General features: G+C 44.4%; 1 protein-coding gene across 9 annotated transcripts in view; it reads right to left on the bottom strand.

The window, feature by feature from the left end:
• MPDZ (multiple PDZ domain crumbs cell polarity complex component) overlaps positions 1-22832 on the bottom strand; it is a 217084-nt gene that overhangs the window by 124979 nt on the left and 69273 nt on the right. For 8 of the 9 annotated variants that reach the window (XM_068234923.1, XM_068234937.1, XM_068234947.1 and 5 more), the window contains 5 exons: positions 22701-22790; positions 16888-17073; positions 15036-15245; positions 8405-8521; positions 5507-5656 (listed from right to left, as the gene is read on the bottom strand). In XM_068234923.1, coding sequence (XP_068091024.1) covers positions 5507-5656; positions 8405-8521; positions 15036-15245; positions 16888-17073; positions 22701-22790 — 753 coding nt within the window. The remainder of the gene's footprint in view (positions 1-5506; positions 5657-8404; positions 8522-15035; positions 15246-16887; positions 17074-22700; positions 22791-22832) is intronic. The other variant, XM_068234943.1, reaches the window with a different exon arrangement.

The raw sequence follows: 22832 nt of genomic DNA, 5'->3' as shown, positions 1-22832 counted from the left end.
AAAAAAAAATGAAATCTGCCACTGACTCACCATGCCCCTCTCTGAATACTTTGGGGTGTCTACTTTCCAAAATAGGGTCATTTGTGGGGTGTGTTTACTGTCCTGGTATTTTGGGGGTGCTAAATTGTAAGCATCCCTGTAAAGCCTAAAGGTGCTCATAGGACTTTGGGCCCCTTAGCGCACCTAGGCTGCAAAAAAGTGTCACACATGTGGTATCGCCGTGCTCAAGAGAAATTGTATAATGTGTTTTGGGGTGTATTTTTACACATACCCATGCTGGGTGGGAGAAATATCTTTGTAAATGAGTCTTTTTTTTTTTTTTTTTTTTTTTACATACAATTGTCCATTTACAGAGATATCCCCCCCCCCCCCCCCAGCACGGATATGTATAAAAATACACCCTAAAACACATACTACTTCTCTTGAGTACATCGATACCACGTGTGACACTTTTTTGCAGCCTAGGTGCGCTAAGGGGCCCAAAGTCCTATGCGTACCTTTAGAATTTTACAGGTAATTTTGAGGCATTTGGTTTCTAGACTACTCCTCACGGTTTAGGGCCCCTAAAATGCCAGGGCAGTATAGGAACCCCACAAGTGACCCCATTTTAGAAAGAAGACACCCCAAGGTATTCCGTTAGGTGTATGGTGACTTCATAGAAGATTTTATTTTTTGTCACAAGTTAGCGGAAATTTATTTTTATTGGTTTTTTTTCACAAAGTGTAATTTTCCACTTACTTGTGACAAAAAATAAAATCTTCTATGAACTCACCATACACCTAACGGAATACCTTGGGGTGTCTTCGTTCTAAAATGGGGTCACTTGTGGGGTCCCTATACTGCTCTGGCATTTTAGGGGCCCTAAACTGTGAGGAGTAGTATGGAAACCAAATGTCTCAAAATGACTGTTCAGGGGTATAAGCATCTGCAAATTTTGATGACAGGTGTTCTATGAGGGACCGAATTTTGTGGAACCGGTCATAAGCAGGGTGGCCTCTTAGATGACAGGTTGTATTAGCAGTGAAGTGCAGGAAGCACAGGATGTTCTCAAATCGTGACCTGGACATGGCAGCAGAGAACATGGGCATGTAATGTATTGGGTGCGTAGACCAATAAGACCGCAATACATTCTTTTTGACTAGACCCACGTTAAGGAGAAGGCCCCAAAAAATGTTACGTTTGGAAACTTGGGAGTGGTTTCCAGCTAAAAGGCTGGGCATGGTAGCTTCTTGGAGTGGCGGTTGCATATTGTGTGGAATAACGGTTGGTCTCAGCCACAATTAAGTTGCAGAGACCAGCAGTGATCAGAAAAAATTCTGTCACTGCGGTGGACGGGTGAGTGTTTGGCCGGGTGATCAGAAGCCCACAGGGGGCAGATTAGGGCCTGATCTGATGGATAGGATTGCTAGGGGGCGACAGGTGGTGAAAGGAGGTGATTGATGGGTGTCTCAGGGGGTGATTAGAGGGGAGAATAGATGCAATCAATGCACTGGGGAGGTGATCGGAAGGGGGTTTGAGGGGGATCTGAGGGTTTGGCCGAGTGATCAGGAGCCCACACGGGGCAAATTAGGGCCTGATCTGATGGGTAGGTGTGCTAGGGGGTGACAGGAGGTGATTGATGGATGTCTCAGAGTCTGATTAGAGGGGGGACTAGATGCAAGCAATGCACTGGTGAGGTGATCAGGGGGGTCTGAGGGCGATCTGAGGGTGTGGGCAGATGATTGGGTGCCCGCAAGGGGCAGATGAGGGTCTGATCTAATGGGTATGATGGGTAGCAGTGACAGGTGGTGATTGATGGGTGATCAGTGGGTGATTAGAGGGGAGAACAGATGTAAACATGCACTGGGGAGGTGATCAGGGGGGTCTGAGGGTGATCTGAGGGTGTGGGCGGATGTTTGGGTGCCCGCAAGGGGCAGATTAGGATCTGATCTGATGGGTAGCAGTGACAGGTGGTGACAGGGGGTGATTGATGGGTGATCAGTGGGTGATTAGATGGTAGAACAGATGTAAACAATGCACTTGGGAGGTGATCTGAGGGCAGGTCTGTGGGCGATCTAAGGGTGTGGGCGGGTGACCAGGTGCCCGCAAAGGGCAGGTTAGGGTCTGATCTGATGGGTGGCAGTGGCAGGTGGTGACAGGGGGTGATTGACAGGTGATCAGTGGGTGATTACAGGGGAGAATAGATGAATACAGTACACGGGGGGGGGGGGGGGGTCTGGGGTGGATCGGAGTGTGTGGGGGGTGATCAGGAGCCCCAGGGGGCAGTTTGGGACCTAATCTAAATTTTAGTGTTGACAGATAGTGACAGGTAGTGATTGATGGGTGATTAGGGGGGTGATTGGGTGCAAACAGTGGTCTGAGGGGGTGATCGGGGGGGGTCCTGAGGGGTGCTGTGGGCGATCAGGGGGCAGGATCAGTGTGTTTGTGTGTGTGTGTGTATACTAGAAGGGTTGTCTCCTGCCCTGGTGGTCCCTCGATCACTGGGACCACCAGGGCAGCCTGTATAATACGCTTTGTATACATTACAAAGCGTATTAAACGCTTTGAACGTGGCAGATTGGGGGTTAACAACCCGCCTGCACTGTTAATTGGCCGGCGGGTTGACGTTGTGGATGGGCGGAGCCTAATGCCGGTGGATATGCGCGCATCTATGCATGCGATCCCCGGCTATTCAGTACCGCAGGTACCGCGGCCGATCGGCGTTAGGCGGTCCTGGGGGTGCCACTTTGCCGACGCACATAGGTAGTGGGCGGTCGGCAAGTGGTTAAAAGGAAACATCCATTTCCCTTTCAGTTTAGGTTCTCTTTAAATACTATTCCCCCTCCAGGCCGCCATGGATGGTAGGGAATGAAAAAATTCGGCTTCCAGCAATTGTTGGAGGCCAAATTGTAGTGTTTTATAAGTAACTTCAGCTCCGTCTTCTGACGGCGCTGAAGTTACTCACTCACTGCTGCACCAAAGTCTCCTGTGCTGGAATGAAAGTGTTTGCCCCAGAGGTGCCTAATCATAAGACCCCCCCCCCCCCTTGGTGGTGCCTAACCCTAAGGAGATTACTATGACCTAACTCGTCCCTACTCTCACACAGAACCCTCCCCTTGTGGTGCCTACTGCAACTTGGTGGTGCTTAACCCGAAGACACCCCCCCTCCCTTCCCGCACTTGTGATGGCAAATCCTAACACACACACCCCCCCCCCGCACTCCTGAATCAAAACTCTTGGCTATAAAAGGGTGCCCTTTTGTAGCAGAATTGAAAATCTTGTAGCCAAATCAAAAATATGGGCTACAAAGTGGCACCCTTTTATGGCCGAATCAAAAACCTTGTAGCCAAAACCCTTGTAGCCGAATCAAAAATATGGGCTACAAGGGGGCACCCTCTTGTAGCCGAATGACAAATATGGGCTACAAAGGGACACCCCTTTGTAGCCGAATCAAAAACCTTGTAGCCGAAAAAAAAACTAGGGCACCCTTTTTCACTACCTTGTAGCCCGTATTTGCAGAAATAACATTGAAGTCTATGGAGGCGCCCTTTTAATACTGATCGCTCAGGCTTCCTTTTCAACTGATCCCATTCCCAACTGGCATGTCTCTACGGGAGGTTAAAGGGGGACAGAATGGAGCTGCTTCAGGCAAGTGGTGTTAGGAGTAAGGAGGGGAACAATGCATTTGCTTGTCACTGATCAAGACTGTGGCCTTGGGCTACACATGTACATGCTAGATTCTCAGCTGAGATTCCCCCGAATAAGGATTCATCTAACATGTGTACAAGGCTCAAGTGATATAATTAGCTGATGCAATCACTTGTTCCCAATAACAATTAATATAGTTTATATGGATAAGTCAGTCTTGGGGTTCGTTTCCACTAGTGCAGAATCCGCAGTGTTTTACCACAAAACTGAAGTCCTTCTGATTAGAGGGCAGAGCATGATAACAAAACAACTTAACTTGGAGTCTTCATCACTGGGAATAGGAGGCACGGATCTACGCAGCTCTGATCATGTGCGTAGCCTGGGAGTTCTAATTGATGGGAATTTAAACTTCAGAACTCACATCTCTGCTGTGGTGAAATCATCCTATTTTCACCTGAAGAACATTGCAAAAATCAAGCACCTCATCCCCCCAGAAGATCTGCCAACCTTAGTCCATGCCTTCATCACATCCCGACTGGACTACTGTAATGCTCTCTACACTGGCCTTCCAAAAAAGGTCTTGTACCACCTACAGCTGATACAGAATACTGCTGCCAGAGTGCTAACCAACCAACCCCGTCACTGCCACATAACGCCAGTCCTGCACTCCCTTCACTGGCTACCTATAGAATGGAGGGTCCTATTCAAGATCGGTCTACTGACATTTAAATCCCTGAATAATCTGGGCCCTGGATACATGAAAGATAATTTGCAGCTGCGTAGCAATCCCCGCATTCTCAGATCCACAGGTTGTAATAATCTAGTCATACCCAGAGTCCACTTGGAAACTTTTGGTCCCAGAGCCTTCTGTCATGCTCCCCTACGTTTTGGAACTCCCTACCTCAACAGATCAGGACAGCTCCATCCCTGGACGTGTTTAAATCCTGACTGAAAACCCACCTGTTCAATTGTGCATTTGCAGAATTATAACTTTTGTTGTGTGAATACTTCATCTTACTACCAATTACTGAATCTGAGAGAGCCTAAGCGCTTGGAGTCCTATGGGAGAAAAGCGCTATAGAATGGTTATTGTAATGTATTGTATGTGATTTGAGCAGGGAAATGCTGCCTATTCAATCAATAGGCTTCCCTCCCGAATCACATGCTGGTTGCGATTCGGATGGCATGCTGCAGTATGCATGGCACAGCTATTGCGAGTGAGCTTTGGACGGGTGATGCCTCTGATTCGGCAACAGACGTGGTGCTGCAGTGAAATATAGGCCCTTAAAGCCCAACTCAAGGGAGAAGTGTTTCCTTAGCCCTGTACAGGCCTGAGTAGAAAACTCTCCTAACAAGCAAATCTCTGCTCACAAAGCAATTGGCAGCAGCAGCAACACTAGCAAATGAAAGTCACGAGTTGCTAATAAGTTAGCTATGTTGTTAATTACCTTTCTCCTGTGGAGTCAAAGTAAGAGCTCATTTTTATGTGTATATTTGCACCATATAAACTGGTTGGGATGACCTTCTACAGCCACTTCCTGCTGTACAGACTTCTGTAGAAGCAGGCAGTAATGTTCTCAGAGAGCTCTCTTTGTGCAGTCTGTACAGTATAATGGAATAGGTCAAGTGAACTTGCTTGGTAAGTTTGCCATTAACTTTTCCAGCTAATCTGTATCCATTCACATAATTAGGTTGAGAAAATGGAAATGCTACTTGCACAAGCTTTATCTTATACAAAGAGGTAACATTTTGGGATTCTCCCTACTATGCTGTCAGATGGTCTGTTTAGACATGTGGCTGAAGACTTGCTTTATGGAAAGCAACATACTTAACATGCTTATTTGCTTGGATAAAGAAGTTGCAGGATGAATCTACTAACCTGCAAAGAAGAATCAGATAAGCCACTTAGGAGATCTTCGGTACCAGCACTGCCATGTAAAGCTATAATGGAAGCGGGCAGTGAGCTGTCCTCATGAAAGTGGGATTCAATTCCACATTCTCCCGTTATGTCAGCATCAGCGGTCTCCACCTACAAAGGCAAATTCCATAAAATGCATGCAGCAATGAAAAAGTCATTGTTCTTTAATTGATGACTGTGCCCCGCTTGCAAGCAGTTAAGGATTGTGAAGCACAGAAAGCACTGTTAGTGTCTGAAATGTTACAACGTAAACGTCTTCACAGCTTTATGACACTAGCTATTATGTGGATAAAGAAAGTTTTGACTCTGTATGTGAGATAATCAACTACAAACTACAGTAGCTTCACAAATCAATCCTCTGTATGCATAACCAGTGGAAAGTGAATATTTGACAAAATCATTTTTAAAGTGTTGGTGTTCTTAAGAATGCTTAAAATAGGGCAATGCAATGTATGTGCATTACTGATATGTTGTTAGCCCCATTTTTAAATACTGGCATGTTACCTCCAGAATTTATAGTATAAACTGTAACTTTCAGCTTATTCTAACAGTAAACTAGCTTCAGTGGGTGTAAATACCCATATGAAACATCTGAAGTGTTCTCGCAGGCTTCACACCTTCTCTCTTGTTAGCCTGCACCACTCATCATCCCTGTGCAGTGGGCCTGCACCATTCATCATCCCTGTGCAGTGGGCCTGCACCATTCATCATCCCTGTGCAGTGGGCCTGCACCATTCATCATCCCTGTGCAGTGGGCCTGCACCATTCATCATCCCTGTGCAGTGGGCCTGCACCATTCATCATCCCTGTGCAGTGGGCCTGCACCACTCATCATCCCTGTGCAGTGGGCCTGCACCACTCCTCATCCCTGTGCAGTGGGCCTGCACCACTCCTCATCCCCGTGCAGTGGGCCTGCACCACTCCTCATCCCCGTGCAGTGGGCCTGCACCACTCCTCATCCCCGTGCAGTGGGCCTGCACCACTCCTCATCCCCGTGCAGTGGGCCTGCACCACTCCTCATCCCCGTGCAGTGGGCCTGCACCACTCCTCATCCCCGTGCAGTGGGCCTGCACCACTCCTCATCCCTGTGCAGTGGGCCTGCACCACTCCTCATCCCTGTGCAGTGGGCCTGCACCACTCCTCATCCCTGTGCAGTGGGCCTGCACCACTCCTCATCCCTGTGCAGTGGGCCTGCACCACTCATCATCCCTGTGCAGTGGGCCTGCACCTCTCCTCATCCCTATGCAGTGGGCCTGCACCACTCCTCATCCCTATGCAGTGGGCCTGCACCACTCATTATCCCTGTGCAGTGGGCCTGCACCACTCATCATCCCTGTGCAGTGGGCCTGCACCACTCATCCCTGTGCAGTGGGCCTGCACCACTCATCATCCCTGTGCAGCGGGCCTGCACCATTCATCATCCCTGTGCAGTGGGCCTGCACCATTCATCATCCCTGTGCAGTGGGCCTGCACCATTCCTCATCCCTGTGCAGTGGGCCTGCACCACTCATCATCCCTGTGCAGTGGGTCTGCACCACTCATCATCACTGTGCAGTGGGCCTGCACCATTCATCATCCCTGTGCAGTGGGCCTGCACCACTCATCATCCCTGTGCAGTGGGCCTGCACCACTCATCATCCCTGTGCAGTGGGCCTGCACCACTCATCATCCCTGTGCAGTGGGCCTGCACCACTCCTCATCCCTGTGCAGTGGGCCTGCACCACTCATCATCCCTGTGCAGTGGGCCTGCACCACTCATCATCCCTGTGCAGTGGGCCTGCACCACTTATCATCCCTGTGCAGTGGGCCTGCACCACTCATCATCCCTGTGCAGTGGGCCTGCACCACTCATCATCCCTGTGCAGTGGGCCTGCACCACTCATCATCCCTGTGCAGTGGGCCTGCACCACTCATCATCCCTGTACAGTGGGCCTGCACCACTCCTCATCCCTGTGCAGTGGGCCTGCACCACTCCTCATCCCTGTGCAGTGGGCCTGCACCACTCATCATCCCTGTGCAGTGGGCCTGCACCACTCCTCATCCCTGTGCAGTGGGCCTGCACCACTCATCATCCCTGTGCAGTGGGCCTGCACCACTCATCATCCCTGTGCAGTGGGCCTGCACCACTTATTATCATCCCTGTGTAATGGGAAACAGAGATTTGATGGTCCATTTTTCAGAGCAAACATGTCTTCATTGCATGTTAGTAATATGGACCAGCGATGACCTTTCTTAGAGTAAATATGCATGCCAGTATTATAAAACAGAGCTAAGCTTACAGTAGTGTAAGTATACTGCATTACCGATGAGAGCGTCTACTAAAAAACAAATTCAGTAACTACAAATAAGCTAACAGTATAAAGCCCTAGTTCAGGCTCATGTTTTATTAGCAAACGTGTGGAATATATAATAATTTGCAATGGCTGGCTGAGTGGCAATACTGACTTCATGTGCCATGTCAGACGCTCCTCCCCAATCTCATAATCCCTCACATGAGGAAGTCAGGGAAGAGCTGGGAGGGGAGATCAGCCAGTCTCTCACTTCAATAACCAAGCTGACCTTACCCACCTCCTCTTTGTGTGCCAGAGATGGGAGCAGACAAGGAGCTGGGCAAGCCCAGGCAGCGGTTGCTTGTAGAGCAAGAAACTCCCAGTTGTTTTACACTTTGTACACAGATCATTAGGCGAAATGACTAATTTTTTCCAAAGGGATTTTCTATGGAACAGCTGAATCAAATATGAAGATTGAGTAATGGCTTGGAGCCATATTGCCTTCTGCACAAATGAAGAATCTGGGAGCGTGAACTAGGGCTTTATTTTTCCCCTTTTTTCCCTTTTTAAGTAGACTGCTAGGACTAACCATAGCTAGTTCAGCATGGAAAAGAGGAGCATCATTGAACCCTTCCTCATCATATGAGTGTGCAGTGTAGAAATGAGAGTCCTCCTTAGCAGAGATATAACCTTCTTCTGGTGACAACTGCAGAAACAAGGAGGTCCCAGTTGGACCTGGTTAAACATCAACACAGAAAGGAGATGCATGCATGTGAAAAGCACAGTGAGTGTTTAAAGCAGAAAAACATCACAATACAGGAAGCAAAAAAGACACAAATATGGATTGTGTTAAAGCTCAGGTCCAGGCAAGTCCAAAAATGTCTCCATTATCCTTAATAGGGAACTCATTTCCATAATAATAAAGCAGTCACACATCTACAGTATATTAATCAATTATTGATCTTGTCACATGATCACAATTCTGTTCTCAAATTATGCCACCAAGGAAGAGGATCTGTATGTACAGCCATCAAGCAGCTCTTATCTGTTTTAGGGTTCATACACCATAGAATACTAACTGTACAATCTTACCACCTCTATGTAGTAAAAGGGCCAACTGATTGAAATATTTCAACAGATTGTTTAAGTAAGCTCTTATGATGCATGGAAGTGATAAAATTGTATAATCATGATCACATAGTGTATGGGCAACCTTATGCACAATTACTGTTAGCCGCATTGATCAGGACTCACTCCCTCAGACACATGGTTAGCGATGCAGTCTGTTGATATTGAAGGGGAGGAGAGATGACAGTATGGTGAACGATGGATCAGCCTCATGCAGGTGGGGTGAGCAGAGGAACAATGGGCTCAGTCTGTGCTCAGCCCAGAAGATCTTGCAATCAGGATTTCTCCACAATGCATTGTGGCCACTGTACACATGCTAAATGCTTGGCTGAAATAGTCCTGACCACCCCCTCAGCCGAGAACCTGCTAGTGTGTATGAGGTTTAACCTGCTGAGCGGTCTGGACGAGCTCAGCTCGTCCAACACCGCCAGAGGCTGCCGCTCAGGCCCTGCTGGGCCGATTTGCACCAAATAAAAAGCAGCACACGCAGCCGGCACTTTGCCAGCCGCGTGTGCTGCCTGATCGCCGCTGCAGCGCGGCGATCCGCCGCGTGCAGCGGCGAAAGAGGGTCCCCCCAGCCGCCCGAGCCCAGCGTAGCCGGAACAAACAGTTCCGGCCAGCGCTAAGGGCTGGATCGGAGGCGGCTGACGTCAAGACGTCGGCTGACGTCAATGACGTCACTCCGCTCGTCGCCATGGCGACGAGGGAAGCGAAACACGGAGGGCCGCTCATTGCGGCCTTCCGTGTTATCTCTTGCCGCCGGAGGCGATCGGAAGATCGCCTCCGGAGCGCCCTCTAGTGGGCTTTCATGCAGCCAACTTTCAGTTGGCTGCATGAAATAGTTTTTTTTTTATTTAAAAAAAACCCTCCCGCAGCCACCCTGGCGATTTAATCAGAACGCCAGGGTGGTTAAGGCATGGAATGGGGCTGAGTTTTCAGGGTGCTGCACAATTTTCTGTGTGTAGAGTTGCCAAGCATCATTTTGTTTTGTATTCTAGATACGCGGCTCCCATCAAACTTTATAACACACGCCACTGTAGTAAATTTAGCAGCCATTCAAGTACTGGGGACCCATGTCTGGGGCAGGTAACATTTGATCCAGTGGAGAAAACTTGATTAAATTATTATTTTAAAAAAGTGTAAGTAAAAAATAGGACAGAGAATTTGAGATAATTTAAAAATAAACTGACAGCTATGTTTACACAAGGTTTTGACTGGCTTGTAAAAGTTGTGTTTTAATATGATTTAGGGGTAAGATTATACAGCATTGATTGAATGATGCCTAGTGATCCTCTCATGCTGGGAAGAAACTCAAATTGTTTATGATCCCAGTTTTATCTCTTCAATCAGTACAATAAGCTTAAAAAAAAGTAAAAAGAAACAATGTTGAAAATAACCAATGGACTTTACATATTATAAATGTGTTTCTGCCTGGACTTGGGCTTTCAGGTACTTGAGAGATACATTATAGTAATGGTGACGGATATATGATAATGACAAAATGAAATAAATAAATAATATAAATTAGCTCCCTAGTTTTAAATGATTCCCCTTATTCACAGAATAAAATGACGGTACTCCATGATGTACATCTCTCGGCTAATTAACTCACAGTCGAGAGCAGGGAACATTTGAGGTGTTAGATCAAAAGCTGATTAATTTTTTTCTGCAGAGGCAGACAGGCTATTAGGGGTGATGCTCCACAGATATTCATAAAACTGAGTAGACAAATTCACTAACAACATGTCTATCTCCACAGTGCTGAGCAAGGCAAAGAAGTTTAACTTTTTCCTGTAAAAGCTCTTCTAAGGCACGAAAATGTTCTTCCTTTTACATCAAAAGTTTGAGGCTATTTAAAATATAAACTAGAACTGGTCTTCAAATTAAAGAGAAATGCTGACTGAAAAATGACGCTTTATCATAGCTTGTGTGACAAATTTGAGCATGACTCACTTACAAGGAAAATGTAGTGAAAATAGCATATCAAATCAAATTGCTTATTGCTTTTTACAATGATAATCTATAAATGATTTAGAGAGTGTTTGCCTATTGTAAAACTATACCTCACCCCGATTTACTTTCTGAAATTTATCACAGGTGGTGACATCGTTAGGGCTGGTTCAGACGGACGTTTGGAGGCGTCGCGTTCGTTGGCGTTGCGTTCGTGATGCGTTCAGGCTTTCAGCAGCGTTCGCATTGCGTTCGGATGCGGTCGCGTTTTTTCTTCCCCTAGAGGGACATTACCCGTCGCGGTTAACCGCCCCTGGAAGCAACATGTAGCTTCCAGGGGCTCCTTGAACGCCAGTGAAAATCGGGACCCAAACGCCGCGTTTGTGCAAACGCGCGAAAAAGCTTGGTACAAACGCTCCCATTCACTTGAATGGGAGCGTTTAACGCCAAGCCCCGAACGCTGGCAGCAAACGCTCTGCAAACGTCCGTCTGAACCAGCCCTTAGTCCTGTCAGGTGATTTCTGTGGAATGTTTGGTTACTATGGGTTTCAAAGCCAGTACAAAATATAGCATGTCTCCCAGAATGCTCAGGGAGGAGAATTCTGCATAATAAACAGCCTAGGCTAAGCATTACTGGGAGGGCAGGGCTATATACCAATATATAGCAAGGAAGTGTTTTTAAAACAAGGAAAATCAACATTAAATTGGATATCCTACATAATTTACTGCATTCCACTATATGCCACTATGATTCCTCTTAATTATATAGCCACTGGGTATTCGAATACAGTTTTTACCTAGATGAGGTTTTTAGCTATGGTTCCTACTGAGCAGCAGAGCCTCATCCTAACTCTGGGACTAACTTGCCAAGTAGGGGTGATCAATGATATGCAAATACTTCCGAGTTGATGCACATCTATGCAAATTTGTATGCAAATATGGGTTTAAATTAAATGGTCCATTTTCAGGTCGCATTCACAGTGCCACGTTGCGGAGCTGCATTATAAAGTCTTATAACGCAGTTTACCGCACTGCAATGATAATCCAACAGAAGGTTCACAGTGCGACGTTAACCTCGCGTTGAAAATGTTGCGTTGTGGTAACTCACTGCTTACAGTGTGTTACTTCTAAATGCAGACACGTTGTGACTTTAACGTCGCATTAAACTGCAACGTCCCACTGTGAATATGCCCTCAAAGTGCATATATTTGCATAAAAATTTGCATAAACTCAAAAGCATTTGCATCTATTTGATCATTTCTATTGCCAAGATGTGCAAACAACTCTAAACCAAAAATGCTGAGAAGGAATTTCATTAACAAATCAGGTTCCATCATTAAATAAAACAAAGATCCGGATTGGTTGCTCTTCCTACAAGTCCCATTTTTGTCCAGTTATCTTCCTATATCTTTATATATCAGTCCCTGTTTACATGCAATTACAAATAGAATCCAGCTACAAAAGATTCAATGTTATGGCTGCAGCTAGCAAATGGGGTTCAGCATCCAGATGGAGATCACCATATGCTCTTCTAAGAAAACACAGCAGGTACTTCCAACTTTGAGTACCCACACCAAAAAATATCAGTCACCCATTACATTAAGCATGCTTTTTAAAATTAAACAGAGAAATATTAAATGTGATGAAAACAAACCATTTTAGGATTAAAGGACACCTAAAGTGAGACACATGGAGGCTCTTATACTTATCTACTTCTAAACAATACCAGTTGCCTGGCGAACTGCTGATATTTCATGCACCAGTTGAGTCTAAATCACACACCTAAAACAAGCATGTGGCAAAACCAGTCAAGCCTAAGTCAGAAACATCTGATCTGCATGCTTGCTCAAAATCTCTGGCTAAAAGTATTACAGGCAAAAAAAATAGCAAGACAGCAAGACAATGTGCACTGTTTGAAAGGAAATAAATATGGTAGCCTCCATATCACTCTCACTTCAGGTTTCCTTTAAGTAATGTTTTGTATGTTAGAGGAGTAGAACACCTCAGAAATCAATTATATGAAATAAACTTTCAATGACCAACTCATGTTATAACTAATATTACAATGCAAGAGCACCTACTGCCACAAGGTGTCTGCAAGTACTTTCTATTTGTTTGTGTTTTCAGGCAGCTCCCGGATCTCTAATAGAGGCTTTATTTGTACTTATGACAAGAAGTTGTCCCTGTCCATCCAACAAATCAGTAAAAGCACCTAAACAGTCAACAAAGCTGCAGTCACTCTACTGAAGGCTGGCAGTAGATGAGATAGATAGAGAGATAGATAGAGATAGATAGATAGATAGATAGATAGATAGATAGATAGATAGATAGATAGATAGATCCCGCAACCATACACAATTCGCTGATTTGGATGCGGTTATCCATTTGATGCTTATGTGGGGATAATTGGAGAATTTCCAGTACAGATTGACACGTTTTATTAATATTTTGCCCCTATATTGGCAAGTTTTTAATTGCTAGTAGCTTCCCTTTTTCATTTTGCATTACTATTGCAAGGTACTGTCTCTTGGCTGCTGACAGGTTCTGACAGGTTCTCTTTTTGCCCCCCTAATATGAATATTGTATGATGTTAGGCCATATGCTTTTACATGGAACCAATAAAGATTTACATTGGATGTGCCAGCTCTTTCTTCTATTGACTACAGCAGAGGAAGAGATGTGGCATGCACCACGAATTGGGAGAATCGTGTGGTTGCACAGAATAGAATTCTGTGGGTAGTGAAGCTACTCATAGACACTGCCAATTCTTAGGCTAAACGGAGTTAGTTTTAATAACATTTTTTGTAATATTGGATAAACTTTAAGACAACCCAGTCCCATGCACGCCTCCAGGACTTCTCAAGAGCTGCTTCAACACTATGGAACTCCCTACCTCCACCCATTAGGGCAGCCCACCCCTTCAACATCTTCAAGAAAGCCCTCAAAACTCACCTTTTCACTCTGGCCTACTACCCCTCACAAGTGCTCTAAACCTACAGCTGAACTCTGGTCCCCTACCATTCGTGTCCTTACCTCTCCCTCTAGATTGTAAGCCTTTGGACAGGGTCCTCCTCCTTTTGTGTCCTACCTGATCATGCACCTTCATTACTGTGAACCCATGCTATGCATCTGAGTGAACCTAACTTGCCTAATCTCCATGCTCCATCCAGTGACTGACTAAGCATTACCTGGTACTCATACTATGGTGTGTGATCTGGTTTTCTTGTATTCCTGTATTGTCATATTGCTGTATGTCACCCCTAAATATTGTCTGTAACTTAAATTAATGTTCAGCGCTGCGTAATATGTTGGCGCTTTATAAATACAATAAATAAATAAATAATAAATAAACTAAAGAACTCTAAGCCAGTCCAGGTATGCAGATATATCTAATTTTCATTAAAAGCACAATTAATAGCTGCACATATCCTCTAGACGGGGAAAAAACATGAAAACCCATTAAGAATATTTACGGTCTCCACTATCAACTTTTCAGTATCAAGTGAAACACATAGTGCAAAAGGTTTTCATGACACCAGAAGGAGACTGCTACGAAGGCTTATCTGTACCTCACCTCCACATCCTCCTTGTTTGGTCCATTATCATACTTATCATGGTTGGTATTTGCACCACTTTATATTGAAAAGTGGCGCTAGTCTACTTTAGGGAACCCAGCAGGAAACCTCATAGGGAACAGTTCTGCAATCATATCACCCTATATAGCATGAAGCGTTGTCATTGGCCAAATAGTGTGGGCGTAATTTACTACAACTTATTAAACCTAGCAGTTTGAGAGGGTGCCGTCCAACAATTACGTTAGCAGAATTTCCCTATTGGGTTTCCTGCTGGGTCCCCTAAAGTAGACTAGTGCCTGAAAAGTATATGGTATGCAAATAAACTTAAAAGAGGTGCAACTTTTTTGTGCATCTGCAGACGTGCAATTATTAACAGTGCTTTGTCGAAAAACCAATGCAGATATTTTTGCAAACCAGGTGTAAGTGACCCATACATTTCTTGTTTGGTTTTTCTCATTTGTTTGCCACTCTCAGTAACAGGTATAACATATTTTAAGCAGCCTACGATTTCATTATTGTTTAACCAACACATTAACCAGCTTTCTAAAGCATATTAAATATTCTTACAGGCAAAGGTTTTGCAACTCCAATGCTAACTTCTCCCACAGGTGCACCTTTCAGTGCTTGAACAGCTTCCTCTAAAGCGGCATTCTCCAAGTTAATCTCATTAACAAACATCAAACGATCACCAGGCAAAAGTCTGCCATCCTGCTCTGCAACACCTCCAGGAACCAAAGAGCGAATTACTATCACAGTGCTTGCTGGATCAACAGGATCCTGGAGAAAAAATAAGATAAGATTTAAATTCTTTAAAACATGAACCAAGTACAGAAAGGAAAGGAAAGAAATTTGATGATGCTGATAAATAGTATACTGAAAGTGGTAGATACACAACTAATAATTCCTTACTCACTGACAATTTTAATATTTTACAGTTTGGCATAACACACATTAAAAACTCGTTTCCATGCTCTTTATTGCCTGTGATTTTTTTCACAGATGACATTATTTGCAGACAAAAGCAATTCCCCCAGGCCAGAGCAGGGAGGCATTAGGAACTATGGTTCATGGAGGAACGAACCGACCGCTGAGGGCAAGGCTGAGCTGCTGAATGCACTGCAGTGCCGACTGTCTGACGTTAAAGAGAGAATGATGGGTGGGCGGGAGCGTGTCATTAAATGCGGAGATGCAGGCTGCAAAAAAAATAAAATTAAAAAAAAAATGCACCTTCTTCCAAACAGTGTACCTGCCAGGCCTTTCTCCACAGTGTAATCTCTAACTCAGAAATTATTAATAATAAATTACTCACAAAATACTTTGATGTTGGGCCCAGAAAAATGTTGTCACTGTATTTAAAAGAAGCCAGTTACCAAGGATACTGCCTCCCAATTACAGATATGCACTTATAAATCAATGTTGATATAATTTAGACGTAAAGTTACATATGACTTATGAAGATTTATTTGACAAAATGGCAAAGCAAAAGATCATATTAACAAAACTGAATGGGACAGAGCTATAGAAAAAAAAATGCTCTATATTGGAACCACCAAGGTTGTTAAAAAATTAGGCTAACCAAAGATGACTTAAAAAAGGACTATACAGAGAGAGGATAGTAGAGCTGTTAAGAACTGGACAAAAGTAATGTCTGGCATCAGATGTATTCTCAACTTTTCTGCCTTTCAATGGGAGTCATAAAAAGATAATGAACAGTCAGGAACTATGCGCTTCTACTGACAACATTAAAAAACGAACTATTTAGGGTGATAACTTTAAAAGAGACAGTATAGGGCTTGCCCGGCAGAGGCATAGCTGATCTTTGTTAAATCTCCTGGCGGTTTATCAAAATCCACCAGGGGGCAGCAAAGTCATTTTAAAAAATTTTTTTCCATGTAGCGAGACAAGGTCTCGCTACATGATAGCTGCTGCTCAGCGGCATCCCCCCAGCCCCTCCGATCGCCGGAGATCAAAGAACGGGATCTCCTGGAAGGCTTCCCCTGTCACCATGGCGACGGGCCAGATGACGTCACCGACGTCGTGACGTCAAAGGGGACTCCGATCCACCCCACAGTGCTGCCTGGCACTGATTGGCCAGGCAGCGCACGCGGTCTGGGGGGGGGTGGCCGCGGCGCGACAAATAGCGGCGGATCGGCGGGTGCCGGCGGCGATCGCATTGCACACGCAGCTAGCAAAGTGCTAGCTGCGTGTAGCAAAAAAAAAAATTATGCAAATCGGCCCAGCGGGGCCTGAGCGTGCCTTCCGGCGGCGTAGCCCGTGCTCAGCTCGGGCTTACTGCCAGGAAGGTGAATAGTGGGTTATAACACAAAACATTGATTTGTGTTATGAGACATTTTAAAATGAATAAAATGCTAAGTTTAAAACAATGAAAAATAGAAGTGACAAGTAAAGCAAAACCCACCTGATAATCTAAAATGCTGAAACCAAGGCCAAGGATTCCTTTTTCGAGCTCAATGGTTTGAACATCAGTCTCCCACATTGCCAGTGGTGATCCTTGCGTGTCCTCTATGCCTGGACTAATGTCCCCTGCTGCCATGTTCAAGTCATCAGTCTCAGAACAGCCAATAGTGCCGAAGTCAATGAGATGCTGTAAAATACAAACCATTGTTTCAGAAGAAGTGCAAAAACTTACATAGCAATGTTATTGAAAAGTGCCATACAGAAGGAACATTGTGTCCTGTCAATCCTGAAACCACCCAGAGAAGATGCCACTTATTTCTATGTTATAATCTCCTGACCCAAAGAGATATGAGCTTTCTTATCAGTGCTTCTCCTTTCATACCATCAAAAGCATAGTAAATGAGATAAATACTTTAAAACCAACTTCAACAATATAAAAAGTTTGTAAATGTCACAAATGTGTGTCCTGAGGCTTCTTGCCTACAGGAGGCAAAACTGTGCGGTTGTCAGGCAGCTCAGCCTCCCGGCTGCCGACACAAGTGCCGTTTGGCTGCAACTACATGCAGCCGAATGTCAGCATTTGGCAACATTGCGCCTGTCATGTCTGACGTAGCAGCGTTACCGGGTGGCCAAAAAATGTCTTGTGTTTAGTCTGTGGATGGTAAATGCTACTTCCCAGGGGTGGTCTGTCCACCCCTGTGCTGAGTGAGAGCCAGCGACCAACTGGTGAAGGCAAGCAGCTGGCAGGTGGTAAGTTCACTGCCTTCAGCTGCCAGTGGTAAAGAGGCTTAAAGATAACCAGAGATAAAAAATAGTAGTAGAACAGATGCTTACCCGGGGCTTCCTCCTGTCCCATAAACACATGCAAGTCCCTCGCCGTCCTCCTGCGGTCTTCCGTTTAGCTGCAATTAGCCCTGGTAACTTGTTCAGTCGCACAAGTCTGGGTCTACTGTGCATGTGCAGTAAGTTTGTACATGCGCAGAGGACAACGAGGGACTTGAATGTGTTTATGGGACGGGAGGAAGCCCCAAATAAGTATCGGTTCTACTACTCTGTCTTCATCTCTGAGTCCCTTGAAATTGAGAACCAATCAACTATACAATGTCAGAAAAAGAAATACATTGTATTGTGTGGTATGAAAGTTATAAATTATATTATTTTATTGCTAAATTTAAATCTGAAGGACTGTAAGGTTACATGTGTACTTTGTTGTTCTGATGCTGGCGAATCCATCATGCATTTCCATCAGCTACATGCTGCACTGCACAAGTGTCACAGAGTGATCTTACAGTTTTACAGAACAAGCGATTCAAATCTTCCTCAGAATACATTCTTTGCAGTGTGAATATATTGATTGGATAATTTAGGCAGTCCCTTATATTACCCTTATATTACATAGAAATGCTAAGAGTAGATGAAAAAGATTGTATCATTAATGGCTACCATTAAAGTAATTTGTTAGTACTTCTGTTTGTTGCTATAGTGGTTACTCTGAGACAGTACTGAGGTAGTTTCTGTAAAACAGAGTAAGTTAATTAAAGTGGTAGTGCCACCACGCTGCCACATGTTTTAAAGAGGAGCTGTCAGCCATACTATCTCATAAACAAAAACCTGCATGTATAAGAAGATAAATACTTTCTCTACTTATACAACATATGCACTGTCCACATTTTGAATTTAGTGACTTTTCTATAGTTAAAAAAAAGAAAATCCTTCTTAGCATTTCCCATCTTAACTGTGGCTGTGTTGAAGCCAATCCTGATGTAATTTCCTCCCTTAATATCCTCTGCCTGATTTGCCTGCCCTTCACTATAGAAAGTGCATTGTCTCAGCATTATAGATATTGGCCAATCAGAGAGGAACAGAGGTGTAGGAGGGGAAAACAGAAGGGAAAGAGGCTTCAGCCAATCAGGATGTGTTAGATAAGTCTGAAGGTAGTGAGAGTATAGAAGCAAAAAAGGACAACCCAGCATGCCCTACAACTTCCTTTTTGTGTTCCAAATTTTGTGTGTACCAAATAAGTGTCCGGTAAACTGGGGAATGATCATTTATAAACAAGAAAAGTAACAGTGATTTTAACTTTTGGCTTACCTGGTTAGCAGCCTTATTACTTGTTTACCAGATAAAAATAAAGAATTGATTTTATGCCCGACAGCAGAGCCAGGACAAGGTCCTCCAGCACCCAAGGCTGAGACACCATAATGCGCCCCTCCATCCCTCCCACCACAGCCATCACACACTGATTGCTATTAGACTAAGAGGCGCCACAGGGCCCACAACCTCCCCAACACCTTAATATCTAGTTATCTGGCTTGCAGTCACTGCTATGTATCCCCTTTTCTTATTTCTTTTTGCTTCAAACACAATTAGGAATGACAGCTGAATGAATTCTGCGCCCCCTCCTACACTGCGCCCTGAGGCTGGAGCCTCTCCAGCCTATGCCTCGGCCCGGCCCTGCCCGACAGTTACACTTTAAGGGGTAGCATTTCAATATGGCTGCAAAATTCCCTACCTAACATTAACTGTATGCAGCATTACAGAGGCAATTGCTTTAGAGATGTAAAAATATCACTACCAGCTGTAGTGAATAAACAAGGGAGAAGGCACACAACAGGCTTTTCAACTTGTGTTTATCTAAACTTTAGCAAATACACAACATGTTTCGGGGTTACATAATTCATCAGGTGTACACTCTGAAACATGTTGTGTATTAGCTAACGTTTAGATAAACGCAAGTTGAAAAGCCTGTTGTGTGCCTTCTCCCTTGTTTATTGGTTTATTTGAAGTGGATTGGTGACCCACCGGAGGATCGAGCACTGGCGACTTAGGATAGCCTAACCTGAGTAGGTTACCGCTGGTTACATCTGTTTAGCAGCTGTAGTGACCTGCTTTTTCAGTGCTTGCTACATTGAATGCAGAGAAGTGGAAAACTTGCTGTTATTATTATTCTTCATTCTATGTGGCTTGGTTAAGCAAACAGCCTAAATCTGCCTACTTTCTTTAAGCTGTCAGTACAATGCATCATAAAAAATGTGTTCTGTGCTACCATTACATTTTTATGTTGAGGAAGAAAGGGTTGTTTGACTTCTGTACTCGACAGAGGGAGCAATCTTGGCAACATCGATGTAAAGTATAGGCAAAGTACCTGCTTGTCAGCTCACAAACCTCCCTCCAGCTGCCTGCTGCTTGCTTGTGTGAGACACGCACAGCAGAGTGGAGTTTCTCCCAGCCATTACCCCTCACACAAACCGGGCCAGCTCCTGGCTTCAAGAGCTCCTGCAGCCTGTGGCTTACAAGTGTAAAGCATACAGAGCAGCTGGAGTATTATAGGCACAAACTTGGTTCCTCCTGCACATCCAAGACATCTCTGTGCAGACACTCCTATGCATAAATGCGGCCGCCTATAGCGGTAAGCAGCATTTGCGAGGAGTGGAAATACATCTGATCCAGGACTGAAGTTCAGTGGCTGGAGAAGCAAGGAGCATATGTGCCAGTACATCTTGTGGAGGAAAATCGCTGGAAAGACCTGGTCCCCGGTTCTGAGTGGGACAATAGCTCTCCAGCCGACCAACCCATATGAGCTAATCGGCAAGAATCTCAGGTGAGATTATTCCACGGTTGGCTAACCAGTTTTCACAAATTGTCTATTGAGTGCGCTTTCCCCTCCCCTTCCTTGTTCCCCCTTGTCCTTTACAGACATTGCATTTTTTATGACATTTATTTTGGATTGTTCAGCAGCTTCCAAGTTTGGCTTAACCACCCTGGCGTTCTATTAAGATCGCCAGGGCGGCTGCGGGAGGGTTTTTTTTCAATAAAAAAAAAAATATTTCATGCAGCCAACTGAAAGTTAGCTGCATGAAAGCCCACTAGAGGGCGCTCCGGATGCGTTCTTCTGATCGCCTCCGGCGGCCAGAAGTAACACGGAAGGCCGCAATGAGCAGCCTTCCGTGTTTCGCTTACCTCGTCGCCATGGCGACGAGCGGAGTGACGTCATGGACGTCAGCCGACGTCCTGACGTCAGCCGCCTCCGATCCAGCCCTTAGCGCTGGCCGGAACTTTTTGTTCCGGCTACGCTGGGCTCAGGCGGCTGGGGGGACCCTCTTTCACCGCTGCACGCGGCGGATCGCCGCGCTGCGGCAGCGATCAGGCAGCACACGCGGCTGGCAAAGTGCCGGCTGCGTGTGCTGCTTTTTATTTGATGAAAATCGGCCCAGCAGGGCCTGAGCGGCAGCCTCCGGCGGTGATGGACGAGCTGAGCTTGTCCAGACCGCTCAGCTGGTTAATAGGAATTATTGGTTGGCGTTTTGTGATGGAAGGGGGGACACCTTTTACAGTACACATTGTGAACTCTCAGCACAACTAATAGTAATAATACTATAGTTCAGTTTTCATTCTCAAAAATGGAGGAAAATAATTAGCAAAATTAGTCAGGGTTGCTACAGCAGTTCAGGTTAATGTTAAGGTGTCCATAGATGGTACTTTTTTTGGGGGGGGAAGGGGACGGGGGGAAATCAGAGAAATTCGATCAAATATTCCATTTGGTCGAAGAGTTTTTAAAATTCTTTTTGTGGTACCATACACTAATGTTCAATTTTTCAGAAAATTCGAGAAAAACTATTGAATATGAAAAAAAGTTGTTTTTTCTAATAGTATTTTCTTATACAACCCACCATACACTTTCAGAAACCAATCAGCCAAATTTTTCCAATATGTCCGATCAGATTTTTATCAACAAAACTGAGTAATGGTTCAACTTTTTCTCAATAATAAAAAAAAATTCGATTTTCACTTTATTCAATTGTTTTGGCCAGATAAATGGGAAAATTGAAACTTTTACTTATACAATGTATGGGCACCAGAAGACAGACAAGAATGGAAAGTTAGTTAGTCTTGGGGATCAGCCAGTCAGCTGAAGGTTAGATTTTAGCGACGCCAGAGGTGAAATATCTCTCAAGGCCCAAGTGATACTGCAAAAGAAATGCAGAGACAATTTACCATTCACTCCAACCTGTCCAATTCTTCTGATTACCTGTTACATGTTTCCAGGCAAAGGGTATAACTAGTAATGAAACAATAAGAACAGAAGAAAACTGTACTATTGAAATTGCATGATGGAAGCTTTTCAAAAGGAACCTTAAACTGGACCCAAAACCAATCAGCTGTGCAATAATCATGAAATGACTTTCTCCACATCAAATATATATTTTTTACTGTAGCAAGCAGCATCTATAGAATTCATTTCTACTGCCCTACATGGAAAGAGTAAGTCATTGAAGTGTTTAAGTCATTTTAAAGAAATCCTTGTACTGCACATAAACATTTGCAACTCCTGACTTCCTTTTACAAATGCTGCCTTCCTCCCCCCTTACAGAATGACATAGTTGGGTTAGAAAAAAAGGGACGGCAATTAAAAAAAATGGGATTGTTTCCCAGGTAGGGAAAAAGATATTGGCAGTGCCAAAATAAGTTCTAACCATACACACATTTTCAATAACTACAATAAACATCTTTCTTGTAGTTGGGTTTAAACTCTAACTAAAATTAACACTAGGGAGGAATGCATACTGGTTTTAAATAGTTACACTTGAAACAATTTTCTGCTGACTCAAAGGTGCGTTATTTCATGCTTGAAGTATATTCCTTGCTGTTGCTTTCTACAATTTAAATCGAACTAAAAACACTGTGCTAAGCTACCGCATGTTAGATCATTGTAGTGAAATAATTAAGAAACGGTGTCACAATAATAAATCTGTATTACTGCTCTCTGCACACCATAGCGAGCATGCAAGGATCTAAAGCAAACTACTGCATTACCTGTGGTTCTGTATTAACACTGGGAGCTGCAGGAATATCATCTTGTACCTTCCAGAGTTCTGATAACTGATTACTGGAGAAACTGTCATCCTGAAACAGATTAATAGTAGAATAAAAAGCAATGAGACCAAA

This window comes from Hyperolius riggenbachi, chromosome 1 (genome assembly GCF_040937935.1).
Source record: "Hyperolius riggenbachi isolate aHypRig1 chromosome 1, aHypRig1.pri, whole genome shotgun sequence".
Classification (NCBI taxonomy): domain Eukaryota; kingdom Metazoa; phylum Chordata; class Amphibia; order Anura; family Hyperoliidae; genus Hyperolius; species Hyperolius riggenbachi.
This window is presented reverse-complemented; position numbering and strand designations above follow the sequence as displayed.